The 19,829-nt window shown below is 37.2% G+C and overlaps 1 protein-coding gene across 1 annotated transcript; it reads left to right on the plus strand.

Moving 5' to 3' along the window:
* The first annotated feature begins 8,185 nt into the window (after nt 1-8,185).
* Nucleotides 8,186-19,508, plus strand: LOC140153371 (uncharacterized). The gene is made up of 7 exons (XM_072176108.1): nt 8,186-8,337; nt 14,186-14,355; nt 14,754-14,903; nt 15,518-15,745; nt 16,366-16,620; nt 17,001-17,272; nt 18,184-19,508. Exons 1-7 carry the CDS (start codon nt 8,243-8,245, stop codon nt 18,400-18,402), a joined length of 1,389 nt encoding a protein of 462 aa, XP_072032209.1. The 5' UTR covers nt 8,186-8,242; the 3' UTR covers nt 18,403-19,508.
* The last annotated feature ends 321 nt before the right edge of the window (nt 19,509-19,829 follow it).

Genomic DNA, 19,829 nt, shown 5'->3' on the forward strand with positions numbered 1-19,829 from the left:
TTGTACACACAAAATGGATTTGTGAACACAACTGGAAGAAAACCCATTTTTATGTTATAAAGATCACCAGTAACTATTACTAAATACTGCAGATTTTATCAGATCTGAAATACTTTATATAATTAATTATTAAGCTAAAAAAACTTCTGAACACCACAAAATGCCTCTTCTGGAGTGGGGTGACATGGAAAGACAGGAGAACAAATTCCTGGATCCTCAACAAGATTGGTACAAGTCTAACCATCAGAAATGGCATTATGGAGAGAAAGCTGAAGTACTTTAGTCATATTGTCAGGAAACATGGAGGTGTAGAAAAACAAATTTTGCAAGGGGCTATGGAAGGCCGACGAGGAAGGGGACGTTGTGAAGCTGGTTTCTAACCAAGGAATGCAAGGTGCAACACACTTGGCATCAGATCGAGTGAGATGGCGTTCTCTTGTGAAGACCACAGCAGAGCTGCACTGCGCCACCTGACACAGAGAGAGAGAGAGTGGGGTGGACCAAAAATTAAAGCCCAACTCTCCCCCCCAGCTCATCATTTTTTGTCTTACTAAAAATGTGTTAAAAATAAAGAACTGAGAACATAGGCCATTATTGATTGTTGATCAGTACTAATAGCTTAGTGAATGCATAACATTGTAAAATAACATTTGGTATGACAGTTTTATACTAGCAAGCTACAGTACACAAAAGGTGGAAGCCATGGATCATTTTGAAAGATTGTTTAGAGTGGTGTAGTATAGATTTTTAATAAATTTTTATAATCGGGAGAAAAGGTCTTTTTGAAAGGATTAGAATTTGGGTATGTTTTTCTGTGAAAGAAATTGTTTAGGTTTTTATCATCAAGTGTCAGGATTATTACACTATTTCATATCACCTATTGAATACTTCTTGATGTTGCAAAATTAGGCATCTGGTATCCATTATCTTTACAGGCCTATTCAGTGATTTGCTCATGCGGAGGATCATAAAAATCATCAAAATTCAGATTTTAGCACCTTTGTTAGTGTCATATAATCTATGTGTTAACGTAGCCTGTTGTGGTTAATTGAAAGCCATTAACAACAAAATATTTTACAGGGCAGTGGCGTAGCGTCATAGCATCATGGGGGGGGGGGTAGAGAAATTAACTACATATTTGAATGAGGTTTCAACTTTGTCAATACTGTCGTTATCCTCATTTATTTTTCATTTCAAAATATCAAGGATGACAATGTTAATGACTTATCCTTAACTTTAAGGCAATTTACACACAATTTTGGTTTTGTTTATACCTTCGCTGGGATCACTGAATGGGGCTTTAATATGTACTAGAAACAGGACTCCATGTTTATCAACAAGGTTGTAAGCTTAAGTTTAAAACAAGTAGATGAAAATGTTAGAGGCATATGTGACCTGCCCCACAAACTGAAACAAGTTGCCAGACATGTTAGCAGTCAAATTGTGCTAATTCCTGAAATTTTAGGCCTATTTTTCAAATGTCTGAAAATTGTGTATGCTATCAGTGTAATTTTGGTGGCATAATTGCAAATGTCAAAAATATTTGTTCTATGCTTATGTGGCAGCAGGTCACATATGCAAAGTTGGAAAAGAAGAAAGCCTTTAAAGCTGGGAAAACAAAAGATAGCAAAAACATGAAGAAAGCCTTTAAAATTTGTTATGGGCAGCTAGCCCCATAGAGGTACATGTTAAGCAACCGTGTCAGAGATAACACTGAATAAACCATTGGTTTCTTTACCTTACTGTTGAATTCATGCATGATGTATGCTATTGTCATTTTTTGAATGCATATTCATTCTCATATGTAGAAATGTGTGATACCTGACTGTTTTGCAACCAAGCCAAAAGTTGGATGTATACATTGATTTTGAGATATGGCTAAAAAAAGTATGCCATTTCTTTTTCTTTTATTCAAGCAATACTGAACCATAAAATAAAACAAATATTCAATTTTGATGGCTGTTTGAGCAACACATCAACATTGCGTAGCAATCAACATATGGCCAACATGCGACTTGGGTAGCTTTCTTGGGTCACATATAGTGGTTGTGTGATAGGGACCATGTTTGACCTAATCATGAGCATCTTTCTCGTAAAAAGCACAGCCTAATGCTGATTTCATACTTTCTGCCGCTTCATCATACCGCTTGCACTTATCTGCAAGTGGAGCGGCACACCACTGGGTGGCAACAACGTGACTCTGAAAGCCACTCTTGTCGCTCAGCACCGCTCCAAAATCGTATTTTTTTTTCTCATACGTCAGAGCGGCACCGCTCCCAGTTGACTTTAATTCAACTCCCAGTGGTACTGCCACGGCGGCAAAGCGGTGGAGTGATCGATATAGCGGCTTGCCGCTGGTCACCGCTAGCATTTCTGGTGCGACTGCGCAGTGAAGTAAAATCATCTTCAATGTGGCAAGCGGCAGGAAAGTATGAAACCAGTATAAGGAATTGTTAAAGTAAACATATGTCAAAGTGCCCTCTTTCATTGCACCTGTACAACTGAATGTGGACAAATGTATGAATAGAATTACCATCCAAATTGTGTGGCTAGAAATTATGATATAAAAACAGGGAAATATGTTCCAACTGACCAGCAGGGAACCAAAGGATAGATCAAAAAGGATACAACATTGTCACACTAGCAATGGATAAAATTAAAAACAGGGAAAATGTGACACAACATCCAATGAGGAATAAGGTGTAGGCAACGTTAAGATAAAGATTATGATATCCACAAGATTATGATATTCACATTCATTGTCAAAAACAAAACAAAAATATTAAAAGTATAAACAGTAAAGCAGAAAAAAAAAAAAAAAATTATGCACAAACTAGGAGAAAAAGGTAAATGTAACATTTCTGGATTTGGTACTTATTAAAGTATTTTAACAATATTTATGATCATCGGACATTCATCTGGTTCACTAAGTCCTAACTAGCATGTTTCATTTGGTTCACCTCAAAGTGTTAGTTAGTGCCAAAGTGGTTGTGTGGACTAGATTGTACACACAAAATGGATTTGTGAACACAACTGGAAGAAAACCCATTTTATGTTATAAAGATCACCAGTAACTATTACTAAATACTGCAGATTTTATCAGATCTGAAATACTTTATATAATTAATTATTAAGCTAAAAAAACTTCTGAACACCACAAAATGCCTCTTCTGGAGTGGGGTGACATGGAAAGACAGGAGAACAAATTCCTGGATCCTCAACAAGATTGGTACAAGTCTAACCATCAGAAATGGCATTATGGAGAGAAAGCTGAAGTACTTTAGTCATATTGTCAGGAAACATGGAGGTGTAGAAAAACAAATTTTGCAAGGGGCTATGGAAGGCCGACGAGGAAGGGGACGTTGTGAAGCTGGTTTCTAACCAAGGAATGCAAGGTGCAACACACTTGGCATCAGATCGAGTGAGATGGCGTTCTCTTGTGAAGACCACAGCAGAGCTGCACTGCGCCACCTGACACAGAGAGAGAGAGGAGTGGGGTGGACCAAAAAATTAAAGCCCAACTCTCCCCCCCCAGCTCATCATTTTTTTGTCTTACTAAAAATGTGTTAAAAATAAAGAACTGAGAACATAGGCCATTATTGATTGTTGATCAGTACTAATAGCTTAGTGAATGCATAACATTGTAAAATAACATTTGGTATGACAGTTTTATACTAGCAAGCTACAGTACACAAAAGGTGGAAGCCATGGATCATTTTGAAAGATTGTTTAGAGTGGTGTAGTATAGATTTTAATAAATTTTTATAATCGGTAGAAAAGGTCTTTTTGAAAGGATTAGAATTTGGGTATGTTTTTCATTACGTATTGTATTTGTTATCCTTCGCAATAATGGCCTATTCCCGTTGAAATCCATACACCTTTGTGGAACTGAGACAAAAATATCTTCATCTCGGCTGTGGAAGACATGTCCTTAATCATGCACACAGGGAGTGTGAATTTCAAATGGGGCTTTGTACCTGAATGGGTGACATTTCAAATCTACACTTCTTGTGTGGGAGATTAAGGTCATGTCTTCCATAGGGGATGTGTGGATTTGGAATAGCCCAATAATTGAGATTAATTCTTGCACATTTAGATGACATTTTAACCTGGACAGAGCATACTTCTAACATCAATATAAATATTTTCTGCCATGAAGCGGCAATCTTGAATGATTAATGAAAAGGAAATAAGCATTTGTATTAAATAAATCATAACAAAATATGACTTGTACAATAAAAGTATGAATATGAAGGAATAACCTTTATTCTATCTTGATGAGTAAATAGTTGAAATGAAAATAGTATAAGTCAGTACTTTTAAGAGTAAGACGGTCACAGAGTGAATGTGGTTGAAACTTGTGATTTTTGTGAAACTAAAGTGAAGCAGATTCCATTCCACTGGCCATCCAGGATTCAAACATGGAACCGACTAGTCTGAAGCTCTATCATAACGGGAAGATCGTAAAGAATTGCAGGTTCCTGCCCATTTTGAAAATGTCTTCTTAATTCAGTTGTTTGGGTGTGAATGAAGCTAGTTAAAGCCAGGCATAATGTGTAGATTTTAATTTTGTTATTCTTTACCCAAAATGCTGAAATGATGTTAGTAATATCTGCTAGGAAGTGCTAAGTGACATACCCCACTGGCTATTCATACCATTTAAAGGAGTATTTCGTGATCCTAGCATCCTCTTTTTATGACATTTTTCAGTACATATCCACGAAAAAGCATATTCCCAAAATTTCAGTTGATTCCGATTTTTGCGTTTTGCGAGTTATGCATGATTATGTGTATTACACTGCTCCATAGACAATACGTTGTAATTTCGTTCTGGTGCACCAGAACGAAATTCAAATTTCGCGATATCTTTGCTAAACGAATTAATCTGCAAGAAATATTTTGTACATAAACATTATGTAGCCAGAGTATTCCAGTGATATAAAAATCTCAACTTTTTTTTGAGAAAAGTGGGGGGATGAGGCTGTGGATCACGAAGTGCCCCTTTAACATAGAGATGTAATGTAATAATTGCACTGTTGTCCTACATGTAAAACTACAACAAATTTGGCTGATTCCATTTAGGTGTATTAAAGTTGGGACATGTGCAAATTTTACAAATATGACAAAAAGATAGGTTTGAAATAAATGAACCAATTTCATATTATAAGATCATACATTGGGCTATTCCAGTTGAAATCCACACTACCCCCTGTGGAAGATTTTGGAAATATCTTCCACAGGGGGAGTATGTTTTTCAAATGTAATTGGTCAGAGTTTATCATTTTGAAACCTATACTCGCCCTGTATTGTGGCTTTACCTATATCTTCCACAGCTGGTGTGAGTATTTCAAATGGAAGTTACCCAATTGTCTATTCTATTTGAAACTTATACTCCCTCTGTGGAAGACTTCAGCTAAATAGTCCACAGGGGTAGTGTGGATTTTAAATGGAATAGCCCATTGTGGCTTTAATGAGGGAAGTCAGTTTTCAAACATTTTCAGAGTGTTGTTCTTTTTGACCAAATTCTTTTATTTGACTAAGATTATAAAGACAAGTTGAATTGTAATTGTTTCTTATTATATATTCGAGTGTCTGCATGATGCATGTTTTAGTTGAAATTACTTACTTTGCCATGAAGAAGTGAGATGGAGAGAATGAAACTTCTTTTATGGATTCCTTTTTGTAAGTTGGTAACAGCGATATCGTAGGGGTTGTGTATGTTCCCTTTTGGTTAAGTTTATCTTTTTTCCTAACATTTCTCGCACATTTCCCCATTAGGGGGAGACGCCCTATTTAATATTAGCTTTAGACAATTATTTTCTTTATTTTCCAACCGACTTACCCGGGTGAAAATAAAGAAAATAATTAAATATCCAAAGATAATGCTATGGCGCCTCCATCTAATATAAATGATGACGCTTGGTGTGACATTTTAACCAATTTATCCTACTGTGATGAAATTTGGTGAGAGTAAATACCTGGTTTGACAAAATTTGAAAGGTCGTTTCAAGGTCATCAAGGCAAGGGTCATCTGAGGTCATAAGATTGTTGAATTTTCCTTAAACTTGGCGAATAATCCCGAATATGAAAGTCCAATTTTGTCAATGTCATCAGTGGTTATCGGAGATCAATTAAATATTCATGGGTTTGTTGAAACCTGGGGGAAGTATTGGATTTTGGGTACAACTGGGGCCTGGGGGTACTTTGCAGTTACAAATCGCTGTATTTTTGTTAGCTGTGATGATTACTTAGTAATACTGTGACATGTCACTGTCACAAAATGCACAGTGACACTAACAATGACAAAATTAATCAAAATGGTAACAAAGAATCTTAGCAGTATCCCTCAGTGACTGTATTAACCACATGACATGTCACATGAATGTTACAGTTTCACTGTCACAGTAACTCACAGTAACTTTTAAGTTACTGGTATTACACTTAAAAGTGTAATACCAGATTTAAATTTTAGTGTTATTGAAGAAGTAAATAAATCAAGGGAAAACAACCCACAGCTTGATAAACATGTACAATGTGTGTGACTGGTTATTCTTTCAAGTATACCGAGTGAACTGTCATGGGGTAAAGGATTTTGACCCATTTGAAAGCTTGTTCTTTCACAACATTGCTCCAATAATATTAGGATCTGCATATGGACAAAACACCTAGAGTAACGTGCCCTATCCCTATGCAGAACAATGAGAGCATGCCTTTTAATGACATCATAACATGGAATTTTGTTCGCATGTCGAAGGTGAAAACTCAAATGAAATTATTAATGAACAGTTGCCCTATGTATGTCAAAGTCCTTACAAGCTGTATCAAACTGATTGGCAGGCCTACCCATCAGTTTTATTAATGTTTATTGAAAAGCCTGCTTCTTCCAAATGTAACTTTGGATCCTCTTGAAATGTCCACAATTGTTAGTTTATGACCATCAGCAGTGGCATGTCCAGGGGGTGCTTTGGGGGCTGAAGCCCCACACTTTGTTAAAAATCATGTAAAATCAGTCATTTTTTGGTGATTTTAGCCCCTAAGCCATAATTCTGGAAGCACTGAGCCCCGCAGAAACAGATCCTGGACATGCCGGATTGCCAGTGATCAGACCACTTATACCATTTACCTACAAATTAAAAGGGCATTTCGAGATCCACAGCCGCCTCATCCCCGGGCTCATTTTAGACCACTGGAAACCTTTGGCTACATAATGTTTATGTACCAAAAATTTCTTGCAGATTAATTTGTTTAGCAAAAATATCGTCAAATTTGAATTTCGTTCTACTGGAAAATATCATAAAAAGAGGATGCTGGGATCACGAAATCCTTTAAGTGAATCAAATATGTTGTATTTTTGATGGCAATCTTGTTGATAATCAGTGGAAACTGTTGGGTGTCAATCATTTTGATACAGCCTGTATTCAGCAGCAACAAAAATGATGGTCACCTTCAAGGATGGAGAGAATACCATGGCTTGCCCCCTCTAGTCGCTTGCCAAAAGACCCACCTCCCTCGCAAATGTCAAATTTTTGGGATCCCAATTCAGGTCTAGACATAAATGCGAGCACTGCAGTGAGCACAAAAAAAATGGGCATATAGCAATTCTGTAGGCTGTTTGCCTTTTGGAGAGCGCCATAAACAGTGTGCCAAAATATTGTTCAGCTGCTCCCTCGCCCCCCCCCCTTTCGAATTGCCAAAAATTACTTGCACTCCTCCCCCCTCTTTCGGCTTGCAAAAATTACTTGCCCCCTCCCCCATTTCAGCTTACCAATGAAAAATTCTTTCCCCTGCCCCAAAAAGAGGCGCCAGATTTATATAGGCTCTAAGGCTCTGTGGTTATTATTAATTTTAGAAGTTGTGCAAGTAGAAGCTTTGTTGTAACTTGATTGCATTTAGGCCAATTAACTTTATAGTAAAATTTTGAGTAACTTGTTCAGCAACATGTCAGCAATGCCACAACAGCAAACACAGATTTATGACAGCAACTAAATATCCCGTATATGTGCCAACTTTGGACAGCCTGGCAGCCTGAGTAGCTCCGAGTTTTGAATTTCCCCCCAAGAACAGGGATGATTAGGCCTACTGCAAAACGACTGAAAGAGGAGAATATGCAGGTCATTGACCTTTGCATGCCTCGTCAACCTTGTGAAAACGTAAACACAAATTTACACAATGCACGAGTACGACAGCACGAGTGCCTGGGAATGAGTCAGTGAAAAAAACTTTGTAAAAGACCTGTGAGAATATGTTTTCAGAAAACCGTGACCCGTTAGAATCTTATGGAAACAGAGAAAGAGATGTTCAGTATGATTTGGACAAAAGCTTGGTTCTAGCATGTAAAGCAACGGGTCAAACTTCGTCCCCGCTACGTTCAGTAAATTCTCGTTCAGTACTGCAACAAGTAAGCTTACAGGATAAAAATGCAAGAGGCACATGCAGGTAATGTTATTAACAACTACAATAAAGTTATACTTACTATGATTATATTTTATATACTTTCCCCATAACATAAGTAACCAGTAGCTTAATACATTACCTGATAATTGATATAGGCCCTAACTGTGAGCTATTTCTTTTCAAGCTTGTGTTGATGTTTTTAAAATTAATATTCGGACATGATGATGATGTCATGATGCTGTATGTCACTTTCTAAAGTTTCTGTGCTGTGATCCTGAATTCTAGACCACCGTCCAGAGCTACAAATTGCTCATTTATCAAATTAAACTTTTGCAAACAGGATTAAACATATTTTCAATTACATTTTCAACATACCTTTAATTATTCCGTCGAACAATCTTTATTTTGTTCCAAAATTCATTACATTTCATGAGTTATAGCAATTAATTCATGTTGGCCTTCCTCAACGCAAACTTTTAGACTAGAATCCCTCAAATGTCACCAAATGAGGGACACGGTTGAGTGATTCCAACGCAAGTAAGTGCAATACTTGGTACTTCAGTCAAGTATCTGAAGTAGAGACTGACCGATCAGATCGGTAGCTTCCGAATCGGACCGATTATTAGCTTATCGGTAGTGATCTGCATCAGCCGATTTTTCCTTCATCCGCCGATGTAATGCACCGATCACCCAATATCATGAAAGTAATTGTTGAAGCTTAACAAGTATTCATTTATTGGTATATTTCTTTGAATTAGACTTGCCAAAAGTGCCTTTTGGAAATTTTAAACAAATATTTGGAACATTATTGCTCAAAACAGGAGCATTTATTTCAAACTAGCTAATCATCCCTCCATAGATTGATGTCAGACCTACTGCAAGATAATAAAGAAAAAAAAAGTACCTTGACAGTTTTTTTTCCTTATGAAAAATGTTACGGACGTTACATTTGACATAAAATGTAACGTCCGTAACACTAAATCAACAGTGTAGGACGATACAGGAGTATTAATTTCAAACTTGCTTTTCATGTTTACATAGAATGGAGTCAGGGCTTACTCTTGAAATATAGTTAACAGAAAAAAATAAAACACAGAACTGAGTGGAGATAAAAGGATATGTACCATCTGTCAAAAAGGCAGGCACTTTCAGCGTAACGTCCGTGGCGCTCGTTTCTAATTTCTGTAGCTAATTAACTAAGAAAGCCAAAGCAAAATTGCTTCATTATATTGAACATTAGAGTGTGTACCAGTAGCATACTAAGAAATAAAGTGTTATCCTAACAGCAAACATGTGTGCTATTCACTTAAAAGTTGCAAGTTGCATGTTGCATGTATCTGTAACGTCCGTAACGGTGGAATTGGCCCTAGTTAAATCAAGCGAAATTTAGCAAAAGAACAAGCTTTGTAGGCGATAAACCTATAATCATACCGTGATTCAGGCACGCAGCTGAGATAATCAGGTAATTCCTCGCATGCACATGTACGTACGCCGTACGGCCAACAGATGAATATGTACAACTGTAGTTCTTACTTCCGGTTCCGGGTTACACACGTGCGTGTCAGATTGGAGAGAGCTACGGGCCGTGTGCAAAACTCAATACTGACTTGAGCGTAAACACAATATTAAAATGGGGCGTCGAATGATTCGACGGACTCAGATATCAGGGGAAAAGGTAAATTGAACTTAGAATAATCATGGTCAAATTAAGTATTGTAAATGAGCACGGGAGTGTATTTTTGTGCTCAGAGCATACATAATTATGGTAATACTTTGCGTACAAGTACCCTTTCAACATACGGGTGAAATTTACTCATGGCGATGGCAGCCATTGTTTACAATTGGGGAATTGGTAATCGGTGATCGGTGATCGAATCGGCAGATCAAAGAGGGAATTGATCGGTCAATCGGCCGATTCAGATAAGGACCTGATCGGTCAGACACTAATCTGAAGTGGATGATGACATTGAACAACAGTTTATGAGTGGATTGAAGGAGATGAGTACACAATGAGTGTTGGGTGTGCAGTCACAATATGAAAATAAAATCAATAAACCCTAGTCTAAAAGTTTGTGTTGAGGAAAGCCAACATGTTTGTTACATAAAAAACTGGATGGATGCAAAATTAATTAAACTGCTGATGCCAGCTGGCAGCTCTGAAGATTTTGTGTAGCACAAGCACATGATGTATGCTCGTTTTTATGGTAATTTTAATAGGCAAGCATATCGTGCATTTTCAAAATTTCTCAAAAACGTGTCGTAATGAAATTTTTTCAGAATATTCCCTTTTTTTTCTCAAATTCTTGTCCACTTTTCACTCATCTGATCTTTTCATGGAAGTGATGATTGCTTTTCCTATTATTTCAAAATTATTTTTTCGAGAAAAATTCAACCACCTGTTGTGATAGGCTGTGTTTTACTTCAGAACTTCCTTTGCTCTACACAGGTGCCATGCTTCATCGATTTCTGCTAGATTTTGACAGCCTGAATCTTGCATTGAATGGGAAGCTTTCGGTTAGCAAATTCAATGCTAGACTTAATTGTGTTTAAGGGTTGTACAATAAAATGGGGGGGGGGGGGGGGGGGAACATTTAAAAAAGGTGTGCCAAAATTGCTTTCCCCTCTTTCCTCATGGCCTGCCCAAAAAATCTTTGCCCCCCCCCCCTCCACTTGCATATTACCGTATTGTTTGTAATAAACGCCCCGGGGGCGTTGCATTTTTTCAAAAGGGGGGCGTTTATTGGAAGTGAATTGTCAGTGAAAAAAGCTTAAAAATCATGTTCAATTTCCCGATGATGCTCCTATTAAAAGGAGGGATTCACACTATACATGATGGCGGCGCCCATGGAAAATGATATTTTCGTGGGGAATACAACAAAATTACACCTGTAAGTGCATGGAATTAGTGAAATTCTACCATAATTAGGCAGTGAAATGGATGGGAATTGAGTCATAATAGGGTCAGTCCATGTCGAAACAGATTGAGTGTACACCCACCCTCTTGGATTTTGCTCTCCTTTGGCTAAGGGGTACCTTTCATGGATCCCTAGGTGAGGTCACAAGAAAAAATTCAAATTCCATTTAGTTTGCGAATGGCGGGCAATCAAAGTTTGGCGACCTCGACCAAAATTGTGAATTTAAGGGTCCAAATGACAAAGTGCTCTCTTTGAGGGGCACTTTCTTCTTAATTTAATCAGTTGTGATCCTCTTTTTGAATGTGGTCACTCACTGGCTGTGTCTGAAATACCTAATGCCAAAAAGATAGATTTTGAATTTCGATTTGGGATTTAAGAGGGGGTCAAAATCAGCACTTCGTACTGTTCAATCAAATTATCTTGATTTTGAAGGACCCATGATAATGTCACAGTGCACTTATAGGTCCTAATTATGTTCAGAATGGATTAACCATATGCCAATGTCTATGAGCAATTAAAAAAAAGAGAAATTTCTAGACCCCTACAGAATTTTAGGCCACCCTAAAGTGGTTCAGCCACAAATGGCACTTAAAGTCGGCAAATTTTGACCCCTAATAACTTTAGGTGTACACCAGATATGAATTTCTAGTCTTTTGCATCTGAAAGAATGTAGTTTAATGTTACTAGGAACATAAGATTTGTTTTGTATTTTTGTGTTTTAGTATTAAGTTGACGCTTTCAAAAATAGTCATTTTTGCCTAACATACCATGCATACAGGATACGGTACAAAATGCCAATTTTAGTATGATATTTTTTTATATTTTTGATCACTTTATAGCCATTTGTATTATTTATCCTGATATTTCAAGTTGCTCTTGAGTCAAGTAATAAGAAAAAACTACTTTCTAATCCTCTGCATGGATTTTTAAGGGGGTCAAAAATGCACTTCCTGGCAACGATGCACATGCAAAGTACAGGTTATGGGGGTCAAATTTTCAGAATGCTCCCAATTATGTCAAGTAATATATCAAATTACTCGTATGGTCATGAGGATTCCAAAATGTATAGTTTGTTATGTGTCAGACCTTTCAGGAGGCGCTATGACGAAAAAAATGTTCATAGGTCAACGACCTTTTGAAAGTATCAAAACACAAAAATACAAAACAAATCTTATGTTCCTAGTAACATAAGACTACATTCTTTCAGATGCAAAAGACTAGAAATTCATATCTGGTGTACACCTAAAGTTATTAGGTGTCAAAATTTGCCGATTTTAAGCGCCATTTGTGGCTGAACCACTTTAGGGGGGCCTAAAATTCTGTAGGGGTCTAGAAATTTCTCTTTTTTGAATTGCTCATAGACATTGGCACATGGTTAATCCATTCTGAACATAATTAGGACCTATAAGTGCACTGTGGCATTATCATGGGTCCTTCAAAATCAAAGATAATTTGATTGAACAGTATGAAGTGCTGATTTTGACCCCCTCTGAAATCCCAACGAAATTCCGAAATCAATCTTTTTTGGCATTAGGCATTTCATACACAGCCAGTGGGTGACCACATTAAAAAAGAGGGTCACAACTGATTTAATTAAGAAGAAAATGCCTCTCAAAGAGAGCGCTTTGTCATTTGGACACCTTAAATTCCCAATTTTGGTCAAGGTCGCCAAACTTTGATGGCCCGCCATTCGGACACGAAATTGAATTTGAATTTTTTTATTGTGACCTCACCTAGGGGTCCATGAAAGGTACCCCTGAGCCAAAGGAGAGCATAATCCAAGAGGGTGGGTGTACACTCAGTCTGTTTTGACATGGACTGACCCAATAGGTTTTGTCCATTCAATTTAGCGATCGTGACTGACATGACTGATGCAAGTTTTAAGCTTACCTACACGATATGTCATGGAAATGTTCGCATTTTTGTAAATTTTTCACAGAAAAATTGGAGGGGGGCGTTTATTAGAGGGGGAGCGTTTAAACAAACAATACGGTATGCCAAATTTTTGGGTCGCCAATTTCCAAATCTGAAATATAGATCATTTTTTTTCCCGGTGACCCAAATTTCATAAGAAAAATATGGCACGACCCACAGTTTAAAAATATTGTTACTTACCGAAACTTATCAGTGGCCTACAATGCAAAATTTCCAAACGGGTAAAATTTTCAAGTCGTCGTGCTGACCGGCTCGCAGAATGACTTTACCGCGACAAATGTACACAAAGCACGCAAAAATTTGCAATTATAATGCTAAAATGACTTTGCAATAAGTTTTCAGGGTTTTGTGAAATATCTTAACATTGTGCTTTAGATATTTCACAATACCCGAAAAATAACTATAGCAAAGTCATTAACTGCATAACTGTCACTTTTAGTTTGAATTCTATTTGCGTCACATTTTCTTTTAAATTTGAAAAGGAAAGAAAATTTTAACTTATCTTCTTCCGTTTTCCCTGTAAAAAATCGAATAGCCGATTAAGGAAATAAATATGTCTTAATGTGATAAAAATGTCTTTTGAAAAATGCCATCATTTTTTGCTTTTTAAATGTAATGTTTAATTTGTAATATGTGTGCAGCCGCTGCAGCGTACAGGAAACAAACGTTTTTGATTTTTAGCCTTAAGTGATTTTTTGTGGAATTTTGTGTTGCATCTAGGATATGACCTCATTGTACATAACATGTACAGTAGGCCTACATCCCTTAGGTGACATTTTAACATCAATAAGAAATGAGAAAATGCTGCTGTGCATTCGGTAGTTCAGAATCATAGCTGATAGATTAAAGAATGTATGTGATGGTATTTTTTGAAACAGCTCCATTGTAATTCTATGTTTTGCATTATTCTTTTCTAGAAGTCCAAATAAAAAGCACAGTACTGAAGGCAACATAGATAGTGTGATTGACTTGTTACAGAAAGGAGCTGATGTAAATGCTGAAAGCTATGTGAAAAGAGAGCTAGCATCGGGAGAGAACTATGAGACTCCACTACAGGCTGCTGCCAAACATGGCTATGTCAAGATAACAAAAATGCTCATAGAAAATGGCGGTAAGTACTTCTGTTACTAGCTGTTATTTCTGTCTTTGAATAATCCTAGATCAATCTTCAAATTACCTGTTAATTTGCTGACATAGCAAATTCTGAAGAGGTGTTTTTACATGTTGTTTGGTTTCCATCGCAATGGATTCTTAAAATCCTACGTGCCACATTCTTATTAGTTAGTAGTTCCAGATCAAGTGTATTATTTGCTTGATTTTGATTGCCTGATTTAATTATAGGGATTAACTTTTATATTACATGTATATATATGCAACTTCAAAGTTGGCATATAATATAAAGATTGGGTATAAGCTGAAATATAAGCAGCTAAACAAACATTACTTCTGTGATTTTGTAAGCTAATTCCATCGTGATAATCATAGTGTTTTTTTATTTTCCTGTGTCAGCTGATGTCCAAGGTGGGGACCGTTACAATGTGACACCTTTGCACAGTGCAGCTTTAAATGGCCACAGAGAGTGTGTGAGACTATTGATAAATGCTGGTGCTAAGGTTGATGAAGGAACGCTGGATTACAATAGACCAGGAGCCTTTAGAAGTAAGTTAACATTTAAGGAGTTTAGAGCCAGAAAGTCCCATCTGCAATAGCTGCCATGTGTCATATTTGTAGATGTGTGCAATACTGAATGCAGAAATTGTGAAAATATGTATCGGGCAGCGATTGCAGGTGAGGCCTTCTTGCCCTAAACCCTTGATTTACGGATTCTGAAATCTTCATGTGATGTTTGTAAAATGATCTCTGCTCAAGAATGGCAAGTCATACAATACAACATGAAAATAAAAAAAGCAGTATTCCTTGTGTAAGTTTTGCATACTTCAAGCATTCAGCATGAAAGTGACTGACTGCTCATGTGATCTGTTGATAGTCTGCATCAAGCCCTGCTCATTGGTAAACAGTGATGGGCAAGTGTGTAAAAGAAATTTTGCTTGACACTTTGGGGTTACAATTTGCATTCTATGGTGTACTTCCTGTAATAGGCTGTTTGTAGAAATTTCAGAAAAATAACAACAAAAATGAAGAACAGGAAAGTGTCTCCATTATGGATAAATTATGACAGTTGTGAAAGATAAAACTAAATCAGGACTATTTCATGTATTTCCATTTTAAATTGTGATGAATTTGATGTGACAATTTATTTATTTGATTTTTAGAGCCCCATCGAGGAGGTAGCACTCCATTACACATGGCAGCTAAACAGAACCATGCAGACTGTATAGAGGAGCTGATAGTGAATGGGAAGGCTAACTATAACCAGCCAGATGTAATGGGTACAACATGTATGGCCACAGCTTGTCTGTGCGGTCATGAAGAAAGCGCCCTCATGCTGCTCAAATTGTCAAAAGGAACAGAGCTGTTTGGGATTGGAGCCATTGGTTCAGGTACATAATCACATTTGTTATTCAAAAGAAGTTACATACTGGAGCAAGAGAATAATTGCTAGTTTGTATTTCAGGATTGTGAAATACACTGAAGAAAGTGGATTTATTTTTTTTAAAGAATTGATAAGAACTCAAAATTCAACATAAGAACTCAAAATTCAACATAAGAACTCAAAATTCAACATTAGAACTCAAAATTCAACAAAAGAACTCAACATCAACATAAGAGCTCAAAATTCAACATAGAATAACTGGTTATGGATGCATAGGGACATGTACAAGGTCAGGTCAAAGAGAATTAATTAGGAGAGTGGGGAAATGTGACTCTCCAATCAAGTCTGTTTGCCATCAAGTTAGGTATAGTATACACGTAGGTGCTGGTCAGAGTGTCGAATCACGGGCGTAAAGTAAAAATCACTTGGTGGAAAGATAAAAAAATTGTATACAAGGCCGGTCTGTCAGCACACAACCGCAAAAAAACATCAATTGATATCCCTGCCAAACTTGAGGTGAACCAAAGTTTAGAAAAAGTTCACCAATTCCAATGAATGGAAACATATCATTTTATGTAGTGACACTCTTGTATCTCAGTCACAATTCCCATTTGCTGTTATCCCCAGGTGATACAGTACTACATGAGAGTGTCAGACATGGCTTGCTAGAGTGTACAAAAGAACTGCTTCTCCGTGGTATCAATGTCAATTACTCCAACATAGCGGGCTTTACACCTCTTCACTATGCCGTAGTCCAGTCTAGCAAGTTTTCATACGATATGGTGGAACTTCTTGTCACGTTGGGTAGGAACATTGATGTCAATGCTCAGATTGGAGGCAGAGGGTGTGAGGCTAGTGGATGGAATGCTAGAGGTGGAACTGGTGAGTTAAAAAAATATGTATGTCCACATTGAGACTAATCAAAAATGTTAGATGGGTACTTCATGTTTTTTTCCTGCATGATCATTACTAGAACTTTTGTTTGCATCATGCTTTCTTATTATGTTCAAAGTGCATCAATGCGCAACTGTGGGGGTTGATTTGTACTTGAGGAACAAGATTTCAAATTAGTTTGCAGAAATGTGAACTTCCCTTATGTGAAGAACAGTAATAAAATGTAAATGAAAAAAGATATATAATAAGGACTCTAATAAAGTTATTAGAAGAAGAGGCGTTAGCACTCTTGGAGGGTGAAAGTTAAAGAATGCAATGAGCAATGGATAAGATTCATCATGATGTTTTCATTGTGTTATATGTTTTAGGTCTCCGTCCATTACATCTTGTTGCCTTCAACCCACCAGAGCTACTTGGTCAAGAAACATTCCACACCGCTGAATTCCGTCTTGCTCGTAACTTTGTCACATCTGATCCAAGAAATCCCATCCGCCATGCAAAATGTGCAGTACTATTGATACAGTACGGAGCTGATTTTGATATCAGCTACAAAGGACAAAGTTTGCTACAGCAAGAAATTTATACCCAGCAGGATCTGTCAGTACTTAATGCTATTATCCGTTCATCTATGACACTGCAGGTGAGATATTTAATTATGTTTTATGATAAGGTTACATTGTGAAAGCTGCTCTTTTTCTTCACTCCAGCAAGTCTTGTGACAGAAAAAAATATAAGGAATATACTAAGGTTTTCAAACCAGGTAAGTAGCGGATACAAGTCTCAAGCCAGTAGCATGCATGAGGGTGATGTTGGGAGCTTCAGCCTATTTTTGACACATTTCAGCCATTTAGTCCCTCTGGGTGAAGGTTTCTGAGCATGCCCCTGCAAGTTATCACAGCCAACGTTCAAAATAAGCCCTATTGCAGTGCAAATTGTACCCCAAAATTAGCCTGTTGGGATACAACTTTAAAAGTGTGATGCAAAATTGCGATACCACATTGTACTGACTTCATGTGATTGAGACTGCACTTTTAGTTGCTCTGCTTCAGATGAAATTGCACCACAACTTTCAAAATGGGGTTCAAAAGTGCACCCAAGGTAAAAAATTAATTCAAAGACTAATCACATCTGTATGTAAGGTGTTAGACTTGAGACTGCTGTATAATTCTACTCTTGAATGCTAGCTATCACATTGAATTATGAATTATGAATAAATGATTTAAACAAACTTGACAGATGAAATCGATGCCTTGTGAAAAGCCACTGTAATCTGATGTCATATTATTTTCTGTTTCATACCCAGTGATACCTCATGCATCTTTTCCTGGGTAGGATTAGGCCTGTGCTCACTGCAGGGGCATGACAACTGGTATTATAGCCCTGTTATATTGAGTAAAATGCTGATACCTATTACAATGCATCAAAATGCCCAGGGAAATTAATGATATGTCACTGGAGCTGGAATAGATAATAATTGCTCAATCATTTATTACAAATTGTACAGACAAAACCTTACAAATGTCACTCATTGTGATAATTTCTGATTACTAGGTGCCAAGCAAGCCAGCAGGTATAACCAACTATGAGGCTGAATCAGAAATGGTGCTACAGAAACTTGCATGGCTGAGGGCGCTGTTTACATCACCGCGAAGCCTTCAGCATTGTTGTCGGTATACCATCAGAAGTCACCTTACAGCACAGAAACTAAATCGAACGAGAGAACTGCCATTACCACCTTCACTTCAAGACTATCTACTGCTCAAGACCTAAGATGGATGGCGTTTTGGTTTGTACTATTTTAATCATGTTATTGTGGATTTATAAATTAATTACTGGGTTTTTTTTACAATTAACTTAACTTGGTTAACTAAATTATTTGTGAAACCCTCAATGTGAGGGATGACAGTTTATGTGTACAGGAACTATGATCTGAGAACATAGCATATAACAAAGCATTGGAGTGGTTGAAATTAAAATACATTGAATTAACATTGAATGAAATGGAAATTTCTTTCTTTGAAACAGTACTTAGCTTTCGGTAAGTTGGGGGGTTCTTTTACGTTGCATAAGGTCACAGTTTCATAAATTGCCATGTTGAGGATTTTACAAACATTTTGTTTGGTAAAATCCTCTGTTGTGTATTTTGTTTTATGTATATTTTACCATGAAGAAATCAACACTGGAAACCTCAAGTTAAATTCTGCGGAAAATTCAATAAGTTGCCTTTGCAATAAGACTACAACCTGTTCAATGGTCTGTGCTATTTTATTTGTCATATTTGTACATTCCAAGCACATGGTAATTGACTAGGCAATCCATGTAAAACTAAAAGAACACTTTCTGACATACATTTTAAGCAAGGTGAAAGCCACATGAACTGTGTAAGATACGATATGATATACATATTCAACTTATTGTATGACAACCTATACTGTTCAGCATTATAAGGGGATTATTTTCATGGATTACTTTGTTGTTGTAAATTCCTTAGATCAGTATTTTGTCGTTTGGCATTAAAAAGCCATTAGCCCCTGAACATGTTTAAAGCCAAACCCTTATGTGTTGGCAGTTTTGTTTTAAACATGTTCAGGGGCCACAAACACATAGGAGGTTTTTCATGCCCAACAACAATTTGCAACTTCATCTGTTTAATCAGTCTGAGATTGAAAAACAGACAAATAGAAGCTGGTTTAAATCACAGAAAAATGCTCTCTGAACATGCTCAAGTATGCAACTTTAAGCCCTGAATGAGAAATACAAGAGGCTTTCAATTTTTGAAAATGAATGTTTGCTGTAACCTAACTCAAATGTTATTATTTCCAGCCAAGGACAGGCTAGATCAGATTGGTTCACGTCACAGAATTAGAGAAGGAGAACCGGGAAATTGTGGGTATTTGGGTCCTTGCCGACGGTGCGCGGAGACAAAGGAAAACAATTCTGCATCTCATCTTTAGCGTCTTGGTATCGCATGCAGGTTGCATCAAGTGCGTCGCTCAAATGCTAATCATGCGGTGTCGTGCTTGCATAACAATGAATGCCTCGTTCGCATTCCGAGGGAAACCAATTACTCCCAATTTTTGCTCCATGCCTGTATCAAGATGGCAGTCGAGTCCCGGTTCTCCTTCTCTAAATGCATATTGTATGTAAGAGGTAAGTGCTCTCTCTTTTGCTAGTGCAGAGAGTAGAATCATTTGTTT

Source organism: Amphiura filiformis, chromosome 1 (genome assembly GCF_039555335.1).
Source record: "Amphiura filiformis chromosome 1, Afil_fr2py, whole genome shotgun sequence".
NCBI classification, from domain to species: Eukaryota; Metazoa; Echinodermata; class Ophiuroidea; order Amphilepidida; family Amphiuridae; genus Amphiura; species Amphiura filiformis.